Source organism: Chaetura pelagica, unplaced genomic scaffold (genome assembly GCF_000747805.2).
Source record: "Chaetura pelagica isolate M959 unplaced genomic scaffold, ChaPel_1.0 scaffold3, whole genome shotgun sequence".
Lineage (NCBI taxonomy): Eukaryota > Metazoa > Chordata > Aves > Apodiformes > Apodidae > Chaetura > Chaetura pelagica.
The window spans coordinates 6,764,371-6,785,809 of NW_009952974.1; the positions used below are offsets into that span (position 1 = coordinate 6,764,371).

The window sequence follows — 21,439 nt, forward strand, 5'->3', positions numbered from 1 at the left end:
CCGCCTGCCATTAACCAGGGTGTTGCCCCCAGGTCCCCTTGCCTGCAGTGCCTGTCACCATGGTGGAGCTCAGTGCCAAAGTCACCAAGACGCTCAACAAGACCACGCCAGGGATCCAGATATGGCGAATCGAGGTGGGGTGGGTGGCACAGCCTGGGGACCCGTCACTTGGCTACCTAGGGAGGCTGTGGGAGGGAAGGTCCCCCCTTTGTGCCCTCAGTGCTGGAGTTCGGGGGTCTCAGAGTGGGACCCAGGGTTAAACCTGCTCAGGTGTTGGGGCTGGGGACAATGGGGTGTATGGGGCTGGGGTGGGAGATTTCCTGCCAGGGCTGACATCTGCCTTCCTTCTGCAGAACATGGAGATGGTGCCAGTGCCCACCAAAAGCTATGGCAGCTTCTACGAGGGGGATTGCTACGTCCTGCTCTCGGTAGGACAGCCTGGGGTGACGCGGGGACACACTCTGCCCTGGGAGAGGCTGGGGGGGAGGGAGGGGTGTCCCTGCCCAGAGCAGCCTGGCGGGCACACAGGGCACATCTAACACGGGCTGGTGCCCCACAGACACGCAAGACTGGGAATGGCTTCAGCTACGACATCCACTACTGGCTGGGCAAAGAGTCGAGCCAGGACGAGCAGGGGGCGGCTGCGATCTACACCATCCAGATGGACGACCACCTGGGCACGGTGGCTGTGCAGCACCGCGAGGTCCAGGGCCACGAGAGCGAGACCTTCCGTGCCTACTTCAAGCAGGGACTCATGTATGTTGGTCACCCCCAGGGAACCTGCTCCCTGGGGGAAATGTGGGTGATGGTGGGGAGGGGTCCTCTGTATGCCCTCCATGGGGACATCCCCAGCAGGGATGGGGACAGCTCTGTCCCAGTGGGGTGGAGGCAGGAGGAGGATCTAGAGCTGGTCTAGCTCCATCCATCATCCACGTGGGTGGGTGGGGGTCCTCAAACACATCCCTCTGCACAGAGGTGGGAAGGGAACCCCACTAGAATGAGAAGGGGCAGCTGACATCCTGTCTGTACCCCCCTCCCCTCCCCAGCTATAAGAAGGGTGGAGTGGCCTCGGGCATGAAGCATGTGGAGACAAACACCTACAATGTCCAGCGCCTGCTGCACGTGAAGGGCAAGAAGAACGTGGTGGCAGGAGAGGTGAGTTATGGGATGTGGGGGGTCACCATCACAAATCTCTATTCAAAGATGCCATTTAGGGTCAGGATCAGGCCAGAGCCCCCCTAGATACATCTGCCTTCAAGCAGGGGACAGAGTGGGTGTGGGGCCATGCCACCTTGCCTCAGGAGCAACCCCCCCCCCAAAAAAAAAGCCCCTTTTGGAGTTGAGACGAGAAATACAGACTGATGGAATCACCAATGAGCCAGGGAAGGGGGGGGGCTGTGGAGCCCAGGGGACCCAGGCATCCTGCTGCTTGACCCACCCCCCAATCCTGTCCTGCTGCAGGTGGAGATGAGCTGGAAAAGCTTTAATCGGGGTGATGTGTTCCTGCTGGACCTGGGCCAGCTCATCATCCAGTGGAACGGCCCTGAGAGCAACCGGAACGAGAGGCTGAGGGTATGGCTGGAGAGTCCCCGGACCCACTCCTGGAGGAAGGGGGTGATTGGCCTCCCCCCTCCCCAGTCCAGGCTGACCCCTTCTCCCCTGCATGTAGGCGATGACCCTGGCCAAGGACATCCGGGACCGGGAACGTGGGGGCCGTGCCAAGGTGGGTGTGGTGGATGGTGAGAACGAGGGCGCCTCGCCAGGGCTCATGCAGGTCCTCACACACGTGTTGGGTGAGAAGAGGGACATCAAGCCGGCCATCCCTGATAACCAAGTGGACCAGCACCTTAAGTCTTCCCTCAAGCTCTACCAGTGAGTTGCTGGGGGTGGGTCGCCCAAAGGGGCACCCATCTCTGCTATGTCCCCACCAAGAGGGGTCAAGGGCAGGGCAGGGGTGGGGACAGGTCCTTTGGATGCTGTTGGAGCAAGGGGAGCACCTGGTGCCAATGGGGTTGGTACCTGATGGAGAGATGCTCTTGCAGGTGTGAGCTTTGGATATTATGGCAGCGTCCCCAGGTGGCCCCATCACATCTGCCATCCCTTTGTCCCTCTTAATGGCCAGGAGTGAGCTGCATGGCAGGGCAAGCTGCAAGCCATGTTGCCACCATGGCAGGGCAAGAGGGGACACTGGGTATCCCCCCTGCCATGATCAGGATGGGGAGGGGACCCCACCACTCAACCCTGCCACCCTAAGGTGGGGATAGGGAGGAGATTTTCCAGTTCCATTTCTAACCCCTCATCCTCACTTTTCCTCTGCCAGTGTCTCCAATGCCAGCGGGAACCTGGTCATACAGGAGGTGGCGATTCGACCGCTGACTCAAGACATGCTCTTGCATGAGGTGTGTCACCCATGGGGTGCTGAGGGGTGCCCAGTTCCCTTGGCGGTTGTAACTCTAAAGCTTAAGCTGTCCAAAGTCCCAGTTTCTGCTGTTGTCCCCCCTCCAAGGACTGCTACATCCTTGATCAAGGAGGTCAGAAGATCTTTGTGTGGAAGGGCAAGAACGCCAACAAGGAGGAGAAGCAGCAGGCGATGAGCAGGGCGCTGGTGAGTGCTGGGTCATGGGTTGGTTGTGGGGTAGCCTGGGTGGTCCCCAGGGTTCCAGGCACCCCATGTCCACAATCTGGGTCTGAATCTATCCAGGGCTTCATCAAAGCCAAGAACTACCCAGCCAGCACTAGTGTGGAGACAGAGAACGATGGGTCTGAGTCAAGCGTCTTCAGGCAGCTCTTTCAAAAATGGACTGTCCCTAACCAGACCAGTGGATTGGGCAAGACTCACACCGTGGGCAAAGTGGGTGAGTGCCCCTTTCTGGCACTGCAGGACTCCCTGGATTGGAGGGGGGGTTGTGTGGTGGGGATGGGGAGGGGAGGCTGTGGGGACACCCACAGCCAGTGGATGACAGCTCAGCCCTCTGCCCTTCCCCACAGCCAAGGTGGAGCAAGTGAAGTTTGATGCCACCACACTGTATGCCAAGCCCCAGATGGCTGCCCAACAGAAGATGGTGGATGATGGATCCGGGGAGGTGGAGGTAAAGTGGCTGAGGTAGAATGTGGGACTCTCTTGGGGCACCCCGTGTGGGATCCCCTCAGGCCATGCCTCTCAGGGCACCCCTGGGCTGTACTGGGGGATGCCACGGGGCACAGAGGCTGCAAGACAGCAGAGTGATGCACCAGCCCTGGCAGCAGGGTGTCCCTGTTCCACCAGGTCTGGCGCGTGGAGAATAATGAGCTGGTGCCCGTGGAGAAGAAGTGGCTGGGCCACTTCTATGGTGGGGACTGCTACCTGGTGCTCTACACCTACACTGTGGGGTCCAAGGTGAACCGCATCATCTACCTCTGGCAGGTGAGACCCCCAGGTGACTGACAGAGGTTGGAGACAGGGCCACCTTCCCAAATTGGGGTTGCTCTGTCCCTACACATGATCCCATGGGAACAGCATGAGTGTTCTCTCTTCCCCAGAGGGAAAAGGGGGCTGTGATGGGCACTGAGCTCCTGTCTGTCTTGCCCAGGGCCGCCAAGCCACCACAGATGAGCTGGCTGCCTCTGCCTACCAAGCTGTCCACCTGGACCAGAAGTACAACAACGAGCCTGTGCAGGTCCGCGTCACCATGGGCAAGGAGCCAGCCCACCTGATGGCTATCTTCAAGGGCAGGATGGTGGTGTATGCGGTGAGTGTGGGGCTGCTGGGAGAGGGGGGCAGGCAGGTGGGTGAACCTGTGGCATCCGTGGTGACCTCCTGTCCCCCCAGGGTGGCACCTCACGGGCAGGCAACACGGAGCCCACCCCCTCCACCCGGCTCTTCCACGTGCACGGCACCAACGAGTACAACACCAAGGCCTTCGAGGTGCCCGTCCGTGCCTCCTCCCTCAACTCCAACGATGTCTTTGTGCTGAAGACCCCCAGCTGCTGCTACCTCTGGTATGGGAAGGTGAGTACTGCCAGACACTGGGGTGGATGCTGCCACCCCTGAGAGGAACCTCCCCATCTCCTCCTCCTCTTTCTTGGCTGGGGCCAGTGGTGGAGCAACCACGCTTGCTTGGCAGGGCTGCAGTGGGGACGAGCGTGAGATGGGCAAGACGGTGGCCGACATCATCTCCAAGTCAGAGAAGATAGTGATTGCAGAGGGACAAGAGCCATCTGAGTTCTGGGTGGCTCTGGGGGGCAAGTCCCAGTATGCCAACAGCAAGAGGTACCTGTGCTGTGCTTGGGAGTCCCTTGTCCCCACCCACCCTCAGGGGCCACCAGTCTCAAGTGGGATGAGCCCTGTTCCCACCACTGCTGCCATGTTACCCCCTACCAGGCTGCAGGAGGAGAACCCCTCTGTGACTCCCCGACTCTTTGAATGCTCCAACAAGACAGGCACCTTCTTGGCCACAGAGATTGTAGACTTCACCCAGGATGACCTGGAGGAGAATGAAGTTTACCTGCTAGACACCTGGGACCAGGTGAGCCAGTGGGGCATGGGACCATCTTACATCCCACAAGCTCATGTCCTGTAGGGTGCAGGATCTGTAGCAACCAGAGGTGGTGGGATGAGAAACTCGAAACCCCCATGACCCCGCTCCACAGTTTTTCTTCAGCCCTCTTGGTCCAGAGCCAGTTGAGGATAGACTCTCCCAGTGCCCTTCCCCACGGATGGATCCTGTGTGCTTCCAATGATGAGTCAGGCATGGCCCCAGAGGGCCCTGTTCCATGCCTGTTGCACCATGACCTCGTTGCAGGTTTTCTTCTGGATTGGGAATGGTGCCAACGAGTCGGAGAAGGAGGCGGCAGCAGTGATGGTGCAGGAGTACCTACGGAACCACCCCAGTGGGCGGGACCTTGACACCCCCATCATCGTGGTGAAGCAGGGCCACGAGCCACCCACCTTCACTGGCTGGTTCCTGGCCTGGGACCCTCTCAACTGGGCTGTGAGTCATGGAGGGAAGCTGGAAAGACCAAGTGGGCCTTTGGCAGATGGGACCAGATGTGGATCTGGCCCCAGCCAGCACCTCCAAGCTGTGCAGGTTGGGGTTTGCCTGGTCCCTGCCTGTGCTGAGGTCTGAGCGTGTGTGTTCCCGTCCCAGGACAAGAAATCCTACGAGGCACTGAGAGCTGAGCTGGGGGATGAGAGCAGCCTTGGGCAGCTCACCTCGGTAAGTGGCACCAGGAGAGGGGGTGGGAGGGTGCACAGAAAGCTCCCCTGCCCCCTTGGCAGGTGGCATGAGGAGATGCAAGGACACATCCTCCAGTGAGGGGACACTTGGAGCTGACCTGGTACGAGCGTGAGATGGGCAAGACGGTGGCCGACATCATCTCCAAGTCAGAGAAGATAGTGATTGCAGAGGGACAAGAGCCATCTGAGTTCTGGGTGGCTCTGGGGGGCAAGTCCCAGTATGCCAACAGCAAGAGGTACCTGTGCTGTGCTTGGGAGTCCCTTGTCCCCACCCACCCTCAGGGGCCACCAGTCTCAAGTGGGATGAGCCCTGTTCCCACCACTGCTGCCATGTTACCCCCTACCAGGCTGCAGGAGGAGAACCCCTCTGTGACTCCCCGACTCTTTGAATGCTCCAACAAGACAGGCACCTTCTTGGCCACAGAGATTGTAGACTTCACCCAGGATGACCTGGAGGAGAATGAAGTTTACCTGCTAGACACCTGGGACCAGGTGAGCCAGTGGGGCATGGGACCATCTTACATCCCACAAGCTCATGTCCTGTAGGGTGCAGGATCTGTAGCAACCAGAGGTGGTGGGATGAGAAACTCGAAACCCCCATGACCCCGCTCCACAGTTTTTCTTCAGCCCTCTTGGTCCAGAGCCAGTTGAGGATAGACTCTCCCAGTGCCCTTCCCCACGGATGGATCCTGTGTGCTTCCAATGATGAGTCAGGCATGGCCCCAGAGGGCCCTGTTCCATGCCTGTTGCACCATGACCTCGTTGCAGGTTTTCTTCTGGATTGGGAATGGTGCCAACGAGTCGGAGAAGGAGGCGGCAGCAGTGATGGTGCAGGAGTACCTACGGAACCACCCCAGTGGGCGGGACCTTGACACCCCCATCATCGTGGTGAAGCAGGGCCACGAGCCACCCACCTTCACTGGCTGGTTCCTGGCCTGGGACCCTCTCAACTGGGCTGTGAGTCATGGAGGGAAGCTGGAAAGACCAAGTGGGCCTTTGGCAGATGGGACCAGATGTGGATCTGGCCCCAGCCAGCACCTCCAAGCTGTGCAGGTTGGGGTTTGCCTGGTCCCTGCCTGTGCTGAGGTCTGAGCGTGTGTGTTCCCGTCCCAGGACAAGAAATCCTACGAGGCACTGAGAGCTGAGCTGGGGGATGAGAGCAGCCTTGGGCAGCTCACCTCGGTAAGTGGCACCAGGAGAGGGGGTGGGAGGGTGCACAGAAAGCTCCCCTGCCCCCTTGGCAGGTGGCATGAGGAGATGCAAGGACACATCCTCCAGTGAGGGGACACTTGGAGCTGACCTGGTGCCTCCATCCCTGGGGCATCCCCTGATGCGTCCTCATATCCCCCCCCATCCAGGCATTCACATCCAAGCAGGAAGTCTTCACTGCCACCACCTCCCTCGTCCCTGAAAATCTGGAGACCTTCCCCCTGGATGTGCTGGTGAACACTGCAGCTGACGACCTGCCACGGGGTGTGGATCCCAGCAGGAAGGAGGTGAGATGAGGCCGGGAGGCTGCTGGGGAGGAACTAGGGGAAGCCCCCAGGCTTTAGCTCAGCTCCCTCTCTCCTCCCCTAGTACCACCTCTCCGACCAGGACTTCAAGGCTGTCTTTGGCATGACCCGCTCCGCCTTTGGCGACCTGCCCTTGTGGAAACAACAGAACCTCAAGAAGGAAAAAGGACTCTTCTAGGGCAGAGCCTGTGCTCAGGGACAGTCTCAGCTCATTATTTTTATTAAATAAAATGTATTTGGAGAGCGGGGCTGCATCTTCCTCCCTGACCACTGGGCTCAGCCCAGGCATGGGGCTTTCTTGGCAAAGAGATGTCACACAGGGGACATGCAGATATGAACTGGGCACTGAGGAAGAAGAGGGAAGGACCCTCAGCTCCTTCTCCTGCAGATCCTCCATCCCCCTGGGCTCAGAGGTGATACACAAGCTACCTACCACCCAGGCACTCCCAGGGCTCCCCTGTCCTACCTTGGCAGCTGCAGCTTGGGGCTAAAGGTCTGATATCCAGCTGGAGCCGCTCCCTCCGTTATCTCCTGATCCTCAATAAACACGTGCAGTACCAAAGGTAAAAGCCACAGCCTGAGGGGATGGGTGTGTGGGGACAACACCTGCTGGGGATGGTCACCAGGGTCCACTTATCCTGTCCCCAGGAGATGAGGAGGGTACCTCCGTCTTACTTGGGATCCACAGGGACACAGAGAGGTGCTGGAGGGTCCCGTGCAGGGACATGTCCCTGGCAGGGGTCTGGGATTTGTGTGTGCTGGGAGGCACCGAACACACACAAGATGTTCCTGGGCAAGTGAGCAAAGTCCCAACAGCAACCGTGGGGCGGAAGTGCAGAGCCCATCTACCACGTTCAACAGGCAGCAGCCCAGGCACTGTGGAAATAAGATCTCAGCCCAAGAGAGGGTTAATAAAGAGGTTTTTATTTCACAAAAAAAATCTATCTATATATCATTTAAAAAGGGGTTGGGGGAACCCAAAAGCAAAAACTGTAAATAGAGAGGAACAGCTCTGCTAAAACACAGAGAAAAGTGCTGTTCCACAGCAACAGTGTTAAAAACCAAGAAGTTGGGGTGCAGGCAGAAACCAGCAGCAGAAACCCCACAGGAGGTGAGGCTCAAGTCCAGCAGCAGAGCTACACTGAAGGCAGCTGCCAGGGGTCCCACACCCCTTCTTCTCTCTTTGGTGGGCAGTTACAGGGATAATTAGCTCCATTAAAAAGAAAACAAAGAAGATGAGTTATTCCCAGCTTTCCCTCCCCCCCTCCCTCCAGTATGGCAGTCCCCCCATGCCAGGGTGAACTCCAGCAGGAAGCCCTGGGCTGGCAATCAGCTCTTCCTCGGGATGTGGGACAGGAAGGAAGATGCACAGGCGATGGTTATCTGTGCCACATGGAGCCAGGGGTGGAAGGTGATGCCATGGTCAAAGGCATCAGTGAGCTCCTCCTCCTGCTCGCTCCTCATTGCTCTCAGGCTGCTGCTTTGGTCAGGAAACCAGTCCTGGCTCTGCAAGGGCTCTTGGTGAAAGCTCCCCAGAGACCCACACGCACGAGCTCCAGTTCGTGGAGACGAACAGTTTTGCACCTCTCTGAGTAAGGGAGTAAATCAAGACCAGATTATCACTGTCAAACCATTAAGGGGCACGAGGAACAGCACGATGGAAGCTCCTTGCATTTATATGCTGAATCACACTTGGACTAAACCAGGCTGATTCAGGAGCAGGTAAATGTTTAACCACAACTCTATAAATCTGAGGAAGAGCCCGCACGTGTTCAGGGGCTGCAACTGACCTTCTCTACCTACCTATAGCCCTGGATGGATACTCCATCTGGGAGGGACAACCTTCCTGACCTTGCTGCTGTGACAGCATGAGGGGTGGGTGTCGTTACAGCACCTCCCTTGAGGATCACACACATTTTCCTCCACGCTGCTCTTGCACAGGCAGAAAGCTGGCTTCTGCAAGGAAGGAGCTCCATGGACACACTCTTGCCAGGGTGAAGGTGCAACTGAGCTGCCATATGCCAAAAAAAACACTTAAACTAATTAACAGATTTCTGCAAATTCTTAATAGCTATAATAAGCAGCAAGAACTTTTCACAAAACAAGAAATCCTGGTTTCAAGCATCAGCTTTTGCAACTTGATCCAAACAAAAAAACTGGTTTTAAACAAAAGTTGCTGCACTGAAAAGTCAGGCAATGTTTGCTTTTATTATAAATTAATCAAAGTGCAGAGCCTTGCAAAAACAACCTTGCCACCCAAAAAAGCAGAGCTGACTTCTGATACTACAGGAACACCACTTATTTACAGCACTAGCATAGGATGCGCTTGAGGAAAAGAGATTTGCCCTCTGGATGGAGCAGTTCCCTTCGTCACATTCGCAGGGATGATCAGTGATAACACGTGGCATTAGAGCCTGAGTCTGCTGTTAGCAAGGCTGGGATCAGACTGGAGAGTTCAGCTAGGCTGTGACTGTGTCTGTACATTCTTAAAATGACACACTTTGGCAGCTAACAGCCGACTCAACCTGGGAAAGCTCAGAGGGGTTTCCCACTTGTTTGCTCTTTGAGCAAACTCTTACAAAATCCTGGTTCTAAACTGAAGTGATTTGCAAGGCTGTGGGACTCAGCAGACTCATTTGAAACAATTCACAATGAAAAAACAGTTCAGAAAAACGTTAATTGAAACATTCAGAAACAAGATTAAGGCAGGGGAACCAAAGGACAGCTCCCACGTCACTACCTCTTTCCCATTGCTCAGAATTCTACCAAAATTAGTATACTGACAATAGAAAAGTATACCACTTTGTAATAAATTAACATACACACCCACTCGGGCTGCCTCTTGCAAGATAAACGTTCTCTCATGTTTACAACCAAACGCTGGCTCCGAGCTCAGAAACCACAAAGAAGTTCCCCCGATCAGGTCCACCAGGCTCTTCACACAAGTGAGCTGGAAGGTCAGTCAGTCTTTGCACCGCGCTGGGATCCCCAGATACTCAGCTTGGGGGGAACCACCCATGGAGGTTGCTCACTGTGGCACACAGAGAGGAGAAGAGGCCACTGAGGCAGCATCCTTGTGCCAGCCAGCTAGAATAAACTCCGGTGTGGAAGTACCCATGAAAGAGGTGCCTGCTGCCTCCTAAATCAATGGTTTTGTCTGCTTTGCTTCAGTTCATTTATTCCTGAGAAACTCCTAATGATAGTTAAAAAAACCCAGAAACTATCCTGAAAGCAAAAAATGGTGGGCTTTTTTATTTGTTTCTTTTTAAAAAAGAAGTCTTTCACCTCAAAAACTCAAGCTGCAAAACTCAGAACTAGAGGCAAAAACAAGAGCAACTACTCTGCTTAACAGCAACATTTTCTCTGAAATAAGTAAATGCCAGCAAAAGGAAACTACTGCCCCTGCTAAATAAGTGTGAAGGTGGTGAAAAATTGAAGTCAGGAGGCTTTTCCCTCCCTGCTGAAACAAGCTATAGAAGAAGCATCGTGTCTCTAAAGCAAATACAACACAGCACTTCTTCCTAACTGTGTTCTGTTAGTGCTGAACGTGGGCTTTCTGAAAGCTTTCCACCTGGTTTAGTTTCACAGTATCAGTGCTCTGCACTCCTCAGAAAGGAGACCAGAGGCATAGCTGCAGTGAAAACCCTCTAATGCTGGCATATGAGAAGATCAAGGCAAGACCATGGTTCAACCACAGAGCACTTCAAGTGCCATCCTGCAGATCCTGCCTTTTCCCACCGTTCCCGATTCACCGTGACCCAGGCCTGTGCAGGAAAGATTAATGCTAGAAAGTTCTTTCCCTCCCAGAAGATGACAGGTGGCTGTTGCTCACCTCCTGCTACCATTCTTGGTCTGCCCCCAGTCACATGGAAGCAGCCCTAAGCAATACAGCTTCAGTGCTAAACACTGCACACCCAGAGAGAGGCCTCTCCTCTCCACACACTACTTATGCAACAACCTTATGAAGAGAACACAATCGAGTAACACAACTTGTAAACCAACAGAAATCACAAATATAATCTCACATCTAAAGGAGAACGACAGTGAATGGTGTAAAAAAAACAACCAACCAAAACAAACCCGACAGAGCTGCCACCAGGTATGCAATACATTCCACAGCACCAACAGTTTGTTTCCTGGGATTGCATGTAACCAGCAGAGCACTTACAAACCCATCGATGTCAAAACACATCAGCTTGAGTGATTCCAAAACGCCTGCTGGGGAGATGACTGGCAAGAACCCACTCAGTAATCTGGGTCTCCAGTGAATATTACTAACACAACACACACCAGGTTACAGAATCTATTGCTTAAATTGCTCTTGGAGAAAAGAAAATTAAAAAAAAAAAAAAAAAGCCAAGTGATATGTAAATCTTCATCACTCATGTCTCACAGGTGTGAAAGGGCTTTTAAAGTCAAGTCTCTTTTTGCACTATTTTTTTTCTTTTTAAAATCAGTTTATGAGCAGCTGTAGTCCTGTGGCTTGATGCAACTCTTTAAGGCTCCATGCTGACAAAATTATTTGAGGAACAAATAAAAACTTCACCGCAGGAGGATCACTCTGGGATGTAAAGGATTAAACGTGTGGTTCAGGCCCAGGACTTGCACAGATGGTTCAACAAACTGAGCGTCCCATATTTCTACCTTTTGTCTCTTGTTTTGGCCCTGAGCTGTTTGTTAGTCCTGCATGTCTGGCACAAGTTCAGAATCCTCCTTGTTCCTCAGGAGGAACAAGGTGTTTTACTCTTCACAGAGGCTGACGAACCGATCTTCCTACTTCCATGCTAAGTGGCTGTGCATTTTTTTCTGTTTCTAGTAACTCATCGAAGATATCCCTAGAACAGAGGGAAAGACCAACAGTGAAACTTCTGTACAACAACCAAATGCTGCACGAGACAGCCTTGAGGGAACCGACAACTGGATTTAATCCACAAACTCCAGCGTCATGGGTCCTGGCAGAGAAAAGTGTCTTATCTGGCATCTCTGAGCAAGACTCCTTGAATCCCAAAGTGTTTGGTTTTTTTCCCCTGCCTTTATTACAATGAATAAGGTCACCAGTAAGCCTCAGAGAACAGTAACAATAGTGAAAATAAGTCCTGGCTGGTAAAAGGATCAGAAGCAACACAAGACACAGCCTGTAGATAAAGTAATATCCTTTGTTAGAGCCACCAGTAAAGACAGAAGAGGGGGACAAACTGTGGCACAAAACCCATTCTTCAGTTCTGTATGCCTGAGAATATATCCCTTCTACCTACAAATCTTATGTTGCTCGTGTCCTGAGATGACCATGGCTGCAACAACATAAGCACTAGGAGCAGGGATAAGGGCATTTACAAATACCACAGCACTTAATGGAAAAGCCCAAACTCCATTATGACTCCTAGTGCAGCAAATGCATAGCTGAGACACCAAATTCCTTTCTTAAAAGATGATTTAAAGCATCTTGTTAAAACCCTATGTGCTGGTGACATACAATTTCACGCTTCTGAACTTGGAACACTTCAATTTTGCCTTTCTTGCATATATTTCTGACTACAGTTTCTTCTGACAAATATATGGAGATATGGCTAGAGGAAGAAGAGAAGTCTGCTTCCTCCCAAATGGCAATTACTAGCACCACCTACTTGTGCATGTAGAAGAAGATGTAGCCGCTTCGGTCTCTGTCACACTGAACGGTGGCCTCTAGAGTTCTAGACACTTCCAAGTCATCGTAAGTGAACCAGGACTGATTCTTGATATCATAGACATCACTGATATAATGACCTTAAAAACAGAGAAGGCACCTTTCTTTTCATGCTGCAGTTCAACCAGATTTAAATGCTAAAGCACCCTTAACATCTTGGTCAACGAGCTGGTAACAACCACAAGCAGTTCCACAGACCCCACAGGCAGCACTTCACCCTCATGCCCCAGTTAGGCACCATGGCATCCTCAACCTGCTCCCCCACCAGCCAGCCACAGTGACAGACTTGCTTCGCTGTCCACACACTTCTCTGCAAATAACCCTGCTATGGTAATTTTGCATTACAGCTTTTGAAAGCTGGGTAAGAGATTAAGAGTCAAACGTGGTATCTTCTACCTGAAGATGACGTGCTTCCGATATGGCTGACGATGCTGATGAGACGATAGGAGTGAGGAAGCTCTCCTGTCTGAAAATAAAGTCCAATTAAAGCTTTTAGGCACTTGCTTTTGTCCCCCATGGACAAGAAGATTTATACTCAACGTAACAGCTTTATTTACTGTATTCAAAGCTGCAACCCAATCAAAGATTTCAGAAAGATGCCCCAGTTCAGACCAAACTAAGAGTCCTTCCAAAAGTGGGGAAAAAGCCTCCCATCTTATTAAATCTTTCAGCAAGCCAATGAACATGCAAGGAAGCCACTCTGACCTCAGAACAGATGCTGACATGAGCTCTAAGCTGCAGAGTTTTCTAAACAACCATTTCCTGAGTGACTTCCACTGATGTCAGAATTAATCCACCAAATAAACACAGAACAGCGAAAGGGGAACACTATGCTCACTTCTCAAATATCAAAGAAATATCCTTGATAATGGTACACAGTTTAAACAGCTAATGCCAGATATGCAGCCCAAGTTTTCTCATCCTCCACCTATAACATCAGCAGACTATGTCCTCTTAGCATGAAGGAAACATGCTCTGCCTACTCACTGACAATAAAACTAAATGATGGTAATTGGCCATTATTTTTTAATCTGCTCTGACCAGGAAATATTATTTATATGATTCACTGACAATACTCTTAAAATCTTAACTCGTGGTTTAAGGGTAAGGAAATTGGTAGAGAATTGTAAGAAAATAAAAACTGCTCAAAAAAACTCCAAATATTTAACTTTTTCCACTGTACACAGTAGTCCTTTCACTGAGGCAGGCAGGCAACTTTCACAACACTGCTCTGTGAAGTCTGAGAGTGCTAGTGGCCAGCAGCACAGCCTTGGTTACAGTTATGTTCCACCTAACGGGAATATGATCTTGCCACAATTTCTCAGCTCTTGTGGTACAGGATCAAGACAGAAGCCCAGGGAGTTGCAATTAAACTCCTACTTCGAATGAAGTCCTCTCTCCCTTTATGGAAAAACTTCAAGCCCATTGCTTTACATGCACTGAAACACTTCTGGTATAAAAGTTACTGTTTCCTTTTCACCATTATTCCCATCCTGGAGAAACTCAGAGGGTCTCTGCAGTTGTTTCATTTAAAAAAAAAATAAGATAACACAGTAGAACAGAATCTTAAGGACAGAAATGATCTGTCTTCAATTTTAAACACAAAAGACCTTTCTAGACTCCGCATCTGCCCTGTAAAACTACCTCCAATACTAAACTGATGGTAAACAAGGGGTATATTTCTAAGCTGGCTTTTGAAATCATAGATCACACCTCAGCGTTTCTTTTCAGCTCTTCTGCTTCAGCTTCTGAATACTTCATGTCAAGAACATCCTCATTCCCAGAGTCTTCATCAGAACCAGCGCTGTCCAGGAAAGAGCTGTTAAACTCTAGAGAGCATGGAAACAATGACACTGCATGAGAAGCCTTGGAGCACACAGGAATTCACAACAGGTTGAGGTCTATCTACCCACATAAAACATCAGCATTTTATTGTGCTTGTTTAAGCTTCCTCTCCAAGGAAAGCAGGAAATATTGGAATTTCCAGATGGAAACTCTCCCTTCCCCAACAAAAGCAATAGTTAAGAAAAGTTAGCTTGGACCACAGAATTAATTTCATCATCATCTCTCTCATACTTTTATGAAAGGGCACTAGGGCAGTGACAGCTGGGTGAGAGAAGAGCTTAAACACCCAATTCACCCCAGAGCACTGGGGGTCTGCAGCCAGAACTGACACTAAAAGAAGTACAGCCAGTCTGGTCAGAGAACTGGAAGTTTCTGCAATGAGAAGCTATGAATTACAATTTTAGCTATAAGATGCATTAACAAAGTGCATTTTTCAATTAAAACTGGCATCAAAATGCTACTGCTGGCAGCAGGCATCTTTTCATTGTTTTCTATGGTAAGAAGGCTGCTCACCACAGGAACTTCCAGTTTGCTTGGCTGAGCAAAGTGCAGGCAGCTTTCTGTAAAGAGCCGGAAGGCACCACTGCTCCCTGTACATGCTGTTCCAAACTTCCTGGGATTCTGCAGCTACCCAGCTATAGGATTTTGTGCAGTACTCATTAGGAGAAGCAGCTATGTTTTCACCAGCTAAATTAATGTTATGAAGTCCCGGTTGGATCAGAAGTTGACATTAACAGGACACTGTTCAGGGTACTGTTTTGTTTTTCCTTAAAGAGACTACCATGCCAGCTCTGATGGAGATGTTTTGCCAAAGAGATTCTCACACTGCTTCCCCCATTAAACCATCTGATGCTGGATTAGTATAATCTTCTTGGGAAGTTTATAGATTAATCCCTTTAACAGAGAATATTTTACTGCTGCTTTCCACATTTAATTGGGCTGCTCTAAGCTAGACTACAGCCAAGAAATGCAGTCACTTAGGTAGTTCTCTGCATGAAGCACTTGCCACAGGTATTGTAAAATGCCACCCCACCAATGGTCCACAGGGAGCTAGTGGTTTTTTGATTGCAGGACCACTGGGAACCATTCTAAGATAAAATACCACCAGATCTATGCCCAAGATTATTAGCATCTCCTGCTGGCTGACGCCTTACAAATGACACAGTAGCAAGTTGAGAAGCACAAGGCAATGCTCATGTGACTGCAAATCAGAAGGAGGAAGGATTTCTAAGGCTGGATTCTTCCCAGCCATGAACCAAGGCAGACCTGAGAGGAACCAGGCACTCAGTCTGCTGGAGCTCACCAGGGGACAGGATTGAGGCCGAGGGACATTTAAGCAGCGTTCAACATCTTTCAGAAGCAGACACAGGTTCATCCAGTAATACCTGAGGGCCTTTAAAGGTGTCTGAGCAACTATGAGTATCTTAACACTTCTTTACCCTTCCCTCTCTCTCTTCAGAGCAGGAATTTTCTCTCAGTTATGCTTTGCTCTCCCAAACTGTATGAACACACACTCACATGCCATCCTCCCACAAATGTAAAACAGTGCCTGAGGCTCACCACGCTGTCTGGATTTGGAAAAGAGAGACAGTGTATTTTGTTTCTTTTTTTCACCCCCAACAGCTATACCTTACAGGGAGGTCTGTCTCCCTTCCATCCTTCCTGTATCAAGACAGATACAGCACTTACTCATTTGTCTGGGCAGGGCCAATGCATTCGTTCATCAGCACTATAATACCAATGCCAGGAAGAAATAATCCTTATCCTCTGACTAGAGCCATTAGCATACTGGCTTTTACTGGAAATGCAAAGTTTCACAGTCCATTTTGCTACATATATTAATATAATGCCTATTTAATATTATATGAATATTCTATTAGAGATGTAGCAAATTATTTTTTATATATAACTACACATTTGTTTACATATAAAAATAAAATTAAAAACTCAAGAGACTAAGAGAAGTTATTTTTCATATTTAGTTTTTCCTGGAATTTGCTTTCACAAGAGGGAGCAAGAAAAGCTGACCTGAGCAGAGCCAAACACAACGAAGCACACACCAACAGAGCATGGAATCCCAGCTGTCTTACAGGCACTCGGGAGCTGCACTCATACATACAGGTCTATTTTCCCTCAAAAACAACATCCTGGAAGAAGTTAAATAAGTTTCACCTTGTAGACTTAATAACGTGGCTCGCTGAAGGTCATCATCTTCTTTTTGTTCTCGTGCCTCCTGATGGGAAGAGAACAAAACTTAGCTCACTGAGACACTTCACTATTTAAAATTCTTGTGGTGCTCTTTTTCCATTGAAACCGGTTTCTACAACAAACCCGACATTGTAAATTAAAGGTTCTGTGTGAAGGAATGTTTGCAACCAGTGAGAGTCCAATGTTCCTGTGCAACAGAACCTGGGACAAACCTTCATTAAGGCTTGTCAAAGCTCCTGGAGTTTGGTATGCAGCAGAGCAAGTCTCTAGTAACTCTCAACACTTTCTCTGGATCATTAATTTGAAAAGCATCTGAATGAATTTGCAACCCTTTGCTAAGGAAAGCTGTCACTTATACACAAAGCTCCTCGCACTTCGGCAAAATTTAGACTTCTGCCCAAAGCCAGCTGAGGACAGTCACTAAATCCTGACAGCTTTTATTATTTTTAAGCCATTTGGAAGTAGAGCCAGTAGTTCTGTGTAACAGGTGTAATTCACAAAGGCAGGATGCAAAAAAAAAAAAAAAAAGACATCACTAAACAAACAGGTACTAAAAATACATGAACAAGTAGCAAAGAAACCTCAAGTCAACCAACCCTTCTAATCTTTGTATAATATCATGCCTCTTTCTTCCTCCCACTCTTGAAAGCTCAGAGCCACAGCAAGCCAGTGAATAATATTGAATGAGCTGGCTTCTAAATTCAGGGTTTGAATGCCTTCAGTGCAACTGAACGCAGAGCCCTAACTACGTATTTCAAATCAGGATAACCACAGCTACTGCATTTCTATGCCTGAATCGTCAGAATAGCAGATTTTCACTTCAGAACTGCAGCAGAACATTCAAAGGGCAGTTTTACATTATTTGCATGAGGCCTTTTATCTCACTCTTTCTAAAGCAGTTGGGAATCTTGGTTAAACTACTTGGTGTTGCTGAATCGAAGCTACATCTGGCATGGAACACACCAACCAGCACCTCATAATGAGTAATGGGAGAGAAAACCCAGGAGCCATGGAAACATCAGATCTCATAAGGAAAACCATGACAGCTTTCATATTAATAGAGAGCAGAAAAGGGCACCTATTTAAAGGAAGACCTGGCTAAGTGCTTGCCTCGCAGTGGCTTGGTTAAACTTGTGGAAATCGGATAAAGATCTGGAAATTTAAGTGGAATACAGATGGTTGGCACACAGCTCGAGAACCTAATTCCTTCCAAGTCTAATTTAAAGGACTTCCTTTGGACTAAATTTTTTGGGATTCCTTTTCCAATTTACTAAGAGGGAAGGATCACACAGATGCTCAGATTCTATAGTCTTCACTAAGCATCCCCTCCTTGCTATCACCAGAAACAAAGCACTGGGCAAAACAGATCTTTAACCTGACCTGGCATGGCTTTAGCCTTTGCTTTGAAACCTGCTTCTTTCACTTCCAGCTTTGACATGACAAATTGCAAGGAGCAACTGCCAGAGAAGCTAAAGGTGGGCTTGGTTCTTGGTAACAGACAGTAAGAGTTTAGTTTAGTTTACCATCATTTTTATATAACATCAGAAGCCAGTGTATAAATGTGCATGGAAAGCTTTGAGAGATCTGCAGGTCTGTGATGTGATAAATGGTTTCTGAAGCACATACAAAATGTGCACAGACGTACCCAGTGCTGTCACTCTGCTGACACTGAAGCTAGAAGAAAGCCAAACCTTTTTTCATCTCAGAGAAGCAGTAGAATTCCTTTGCAGTTACTCTCCAAACACAAGTTTTTCCTTCAGTCATCAGGTTTCCAGTGTTGGGGAAAACAACTCAAGGAATTAAACTTTATTTCTTACTTGCTCTTGAAGGCTTTGAGCCAATGCCTGCTGAAGTTCTTGTTCTTCCCTTTCTCTCTCCATATCGTACTGCTGCAGCCAGTCAACCTCCCCCTGGGAGCCTTCTGGAGTTTTGTTTTCCTTATTCTCATCAAAATCTTTAGTTATCTCAGTGAAATTGGCAGGACCTGAGGAATTAGAAAGCACAGTTCTGTTTTCCTGGGTCTTCTGTTTGTTACCAGCTAAATCCTCTTTAGCTCCCCACAATCCTTGCAGCACAGTGACATCTATGGACAGGGAGAGCTCAGCAGCCACAAAAATCCCACACAACAGCCAAATGGAAAAAGCTCCAAAGCACAATCTTATGCTTATTTTAACAGGTGTAAGACAAACAGTTTGAATAATCCCTGAACCTGTTCTCTTCTTAAGCCTTTTATGTTCACTCAGAACCAGCAACTTTACCTAAAAGGAAAATGTCACACACCACCAGGTTTCTGCAGCTGTGATGCTGACACTTTAATGTCTCTAGAAGGAACTATGGATTATAAATATTTGCATTGACACTATACCTCAGAGCACTACAGACGAAGCCACAATTAAAGCCAAATCACATGCATGACAGAGGGAAGCTCAAATCCCAAGTACTGTTTAAATTTGTCAACTTTTTGCTTCAGGTATAAGCCTCAACCTTGTGAGCACTACAGTTTTAGAAATGGAAGATTATAACTTTTCAGTTCCCCTTTAAAGTGAACACTATGGCAGAAGTATTTTATAAAACTTTTGGAGTGAACATTCATTCAACCAGTTGCAGGACACTTCCATTCTCTCACATGCTTGCAGTTGAGAAGAGTCAGGACCTGCTCCAGTATCTATCATGCAGCAGCATGTGAAGCTTTAAACATCTGCTCATTAGTTATTAGAAAGGATTATACAAGGCAGGCTCAGTATCTGTGACCTCTTAAACACAAGACCACCAGAACTATAATCTGTCAGTCTAATCCTCTTAAGATGAAAAACAAAACAGACTCTATTATGTGACCTTTGAAAACTTTCAATGTAAAAAGAAATACACAACTGTTATTCAAGGATCATGTCACAAAAAAGACATTCTGCCAGATCTAAATTAGCCTTTTTTGAAAGCACCACAAATTATTTAGTGTTTACAAAAAAAACAAACCATAAATGATTACTGGTGGTAACAAGAAATGGACCAAGTTAAATCTGCTGTCATGTTGAGAATAATTTTGTCTGCTACAGCGAAGTATTATTTGCAGTTACGTTTCCCTTAAATAGAACACAGGATTGTGAACTCCCAGCATGTTATGTTCAGGTGCCATAAATGGTAACTCCACACGCAGAAACATATCTCATCTGAATGCCAAACTGGTATGCTTTGAGTAGTGCCTACACATCCCTAAGTGTCACAACAGAGCCTTCAAATAATTGCATTATGCTTTCCAAGGAAAACCTGGATAGAGAAGCATTTATGTGGCCACGGTCTCACAACTCTCTTTCACACAACCATAAGCAACATTAGTGTTTATAAGGAGGGCACAGACAAGGCTGACCACAGACTTTGTTTTCTTACACACTGCCATGAGACAAGTGTGATCTTTGGCAATAGAGTGGAGTTTGTTGTTGTTAGTATCTAATCTCCTGGCTCTTACAGTAGAAGGAAAACATTGTTTACCTGGTTTTCCATGCTAGTGGAATTACAAATCAACTGAAAGCATGTAGCACATAAACATTTAAATTTCCTTCCTCCAACTAAAGGAAGACACTCAGTTTCCCCACAGGGAGATGAAACAGAGTCCTTCTTGTACTTAACTCTTTCTGGGTCTTATGCTCAGGGATCTAGTCTCACATAAAGTATTAAAAAAACTACAGAGAGCTAAATTCATCAGTACCTAGTGACAAAATAACTGCATTTAAGAAAGCATTCAAATCTTATGCACTCCAGACATCACTTGTACACCAGCAATGTGAACACTGCTACCATACTGCCCAGGCTGCAGCAGCTACAGAAATGAAAATGCTTTCTGATTATGGAAGATTAAGTTCCAGACATGCCAAATCTTCGGAAATTGAATTGTCTGGTATGGGAGCCAGTGGAAGCATCTGTTAATCAGGCAAGAAAAAACATGAAACCAGCCTCTGAACATTACTGTATCTTTTTCAGAGAGGTGGCAGAAGAAAATATATTTTCATAGCTGAATGAATTAAGCACTTTGTATACAGGGCAACTCTAAGAAAACTGAGGAAGTCAGGCAGTTTCAGCAGTGCACTTACATCCAGATTCTGCCATCATACACTACTAACCTCCTGCTACCAGCAACCTGCTGTAGCTCACTAGGGTCCAATTAAGGCGGTTACTTCACCTCACCTGAGTCTAATGCTGCTTTGGGTTTCTCCATTTCCATAGATTCCAGGTTTTCTGGCAATTCCTGAATTTCGTCATCTCCAAAACCAGTGTCTGGGCTGCTTGTGGGCTTATCTTCATCATGGCTCAGAGACAGAGAAGCTTCCTTTTTGCTAATCTCCAAGACAGCTGCTAGCAGCTCGACTTCGCTCATCCCATCAAAACCAGCATTAGCCAGCTCAGGTTTATCACCCTCCATTTTACTTCTCTTTGAACCCTAGAGATGAATGGATTAATGATTAAGTGCTTGAATGAACCAGTATGTAACATCAGCTTTACATTTCTGTGGAGATTCTTTAGTTTTATTAACCCCAGGGAGTGGGAGCTTGGCTCTGTCAACATTAAACAGTTTTATGAGACTCGATGCAGACACCACCTTTGTAGCTACATTCACTCCAAGGAATAATATTTAAATATAAACTACAACCAGTTTTCACAGGCCCCCTGGATTAACATACATAAGATAATTCCTCCCTTCTCTTTCTTTTCTTCCAACACGTGTTCCACCTTTAGGTTCTGATGAAGCCTTAAGCCTCTGGTAAGCCAGCATTGAGGCACAGGTGGTAAAATTGCACGTTTGTTAACAAAGGCTGAAGCAGCAACATGAGAGTAACTGAACACAGGGAGAGGAAAACAGGAACTGGGATCAGGCTGGTATGAAGGGCAACTAAAATTAGGTTTGGTGTTGCAGCCTTGCTGTATGAAATCTTGGGGGGAGCAGGACTCGGGAAATTAAGTAAGAAAACAGTTAACCAGGGA

The 21,439-nt window shown here is 48.4% G+C and overlaps 2 protein-coding genes across 3 annotated transcripts in view; one reads left to right on the top strand and one right to left on the bottom strand.

The window, feature by feature from the left end:
• The first annotated feature begins 39 nt into the window (after nucleotides 1-39).
• Nucleotides 40-6,907, top strand: VIL1 (villin 1). Of its 2 annotated transcripts, none has more exons than XM_009996063.1 (19): nucleotides 40-134; nucleotides 354-428; nucleotides 560-756; nucleotides 1,047-1,155; nucleotides 1,462-1,572; nucleotides 1,670-1,872; nucleotides 2,321-2,399; nucleotides 2,507-2,605; nucleotides 2,702-2,855; nucleotides 2,989-3,089; nucleotides 3,266-3,403; nucleotides 3,570-3,728; nucleotides 3,809-3,988; nucleotides 4,104-4,249; nucleotides 4,361-4,505; nucleotides 4,782-4,970; nucleotides 5,127-5,195; nucleotides 6,574-6,711; nucleotides 6,794-6,907. In XM_009996063.1, the coding sequence occupies exons 1-19, from the start codon at nucleotides 60-62 to the stop codon at nucleotides 6,905-6,907; spliced, it is 2,481 nt and encodes an 826-aa protein (XP_009994365.1). In that variant the 5' UTR covers nucleotides 40-59. The 2 variants fall into 2 exon arrangements, with proteins under 2 accessions (XP_009994365.1, XP_009994366.1); XM_009996064.1 differs by having other exon boundaries at nucleotides 6,592-6,711.
• Nucleotides 6,908-11,365: 4,458 nt separating this feature from the next.
• The window catches only part of USP37 (ubiquitin specific peptidase 37), a 30,151-nt gene continuing 20,077 nt past the window's right edge, over nucleotides 11,366-21,439 (bottom strand). Inside the window, exons 17-23 of the mRNA XM_009996065.1 lie at nucleotides 20,645-20,897; nucleotides 18,283-18,449; nucleotides 16,430-16,490; nucleotides 14,126-14,241; nucleotides 12,809-12,878; nucleotides 12,354-12,492; nucleotides 11,366-11,564 (exon numbers count right to left, since the gene is read on the bottom strand). Of these exons, the coding sequence (XP_009994367.1) occupies nucleotides 11,477-11,564; nucleotides 12,354-12,492; nucleotides 12,809-12,878; nucleotides 14,126-14,241; nucleotides 16,430-16,490; nucleotides 18,283-18,449; nucleotides 20,645-20,897 (894 nt within the window). The 3' untranslated portion in view covers nucleotides 11,366-11,476. The remainder of the gene's footprint in view (nucleotides 11,565-12,353; nucleotides 12,493-12,808; nucleotides 12,879-14,125; nucleotides 14,242-16,429; nucleotides 16,491-18,282; nucleotides 18,450-20,644; nucleotides 20,898-21,439) is intronic.

Excerpts from the sequence above, each read along its gene's own strand:
- VIL1 (XM_009996063.1), top strand. The coding sequence starts at position 60 with ATGGTGGAGCTCAGTGCCAAAGTCACCAAGACGCTCAACAAGACCACG. Across the intron at positions 1,156-1,461 it reads AGAACGTGGTGGCAGGAGAG|GTGGAGATGAGCTGGAAAAG; the intron begins GTGAGTTATGGG and ends GTCCTGCTGCAG. Across the intron at positions 5,196-6,573 it reads GCCTTGGGCAGCTCACCTCG|GCATTCACATCCAAGCAGGA; the intron begins GTAAGTGGCACC and ends CCCCCCATCCAG.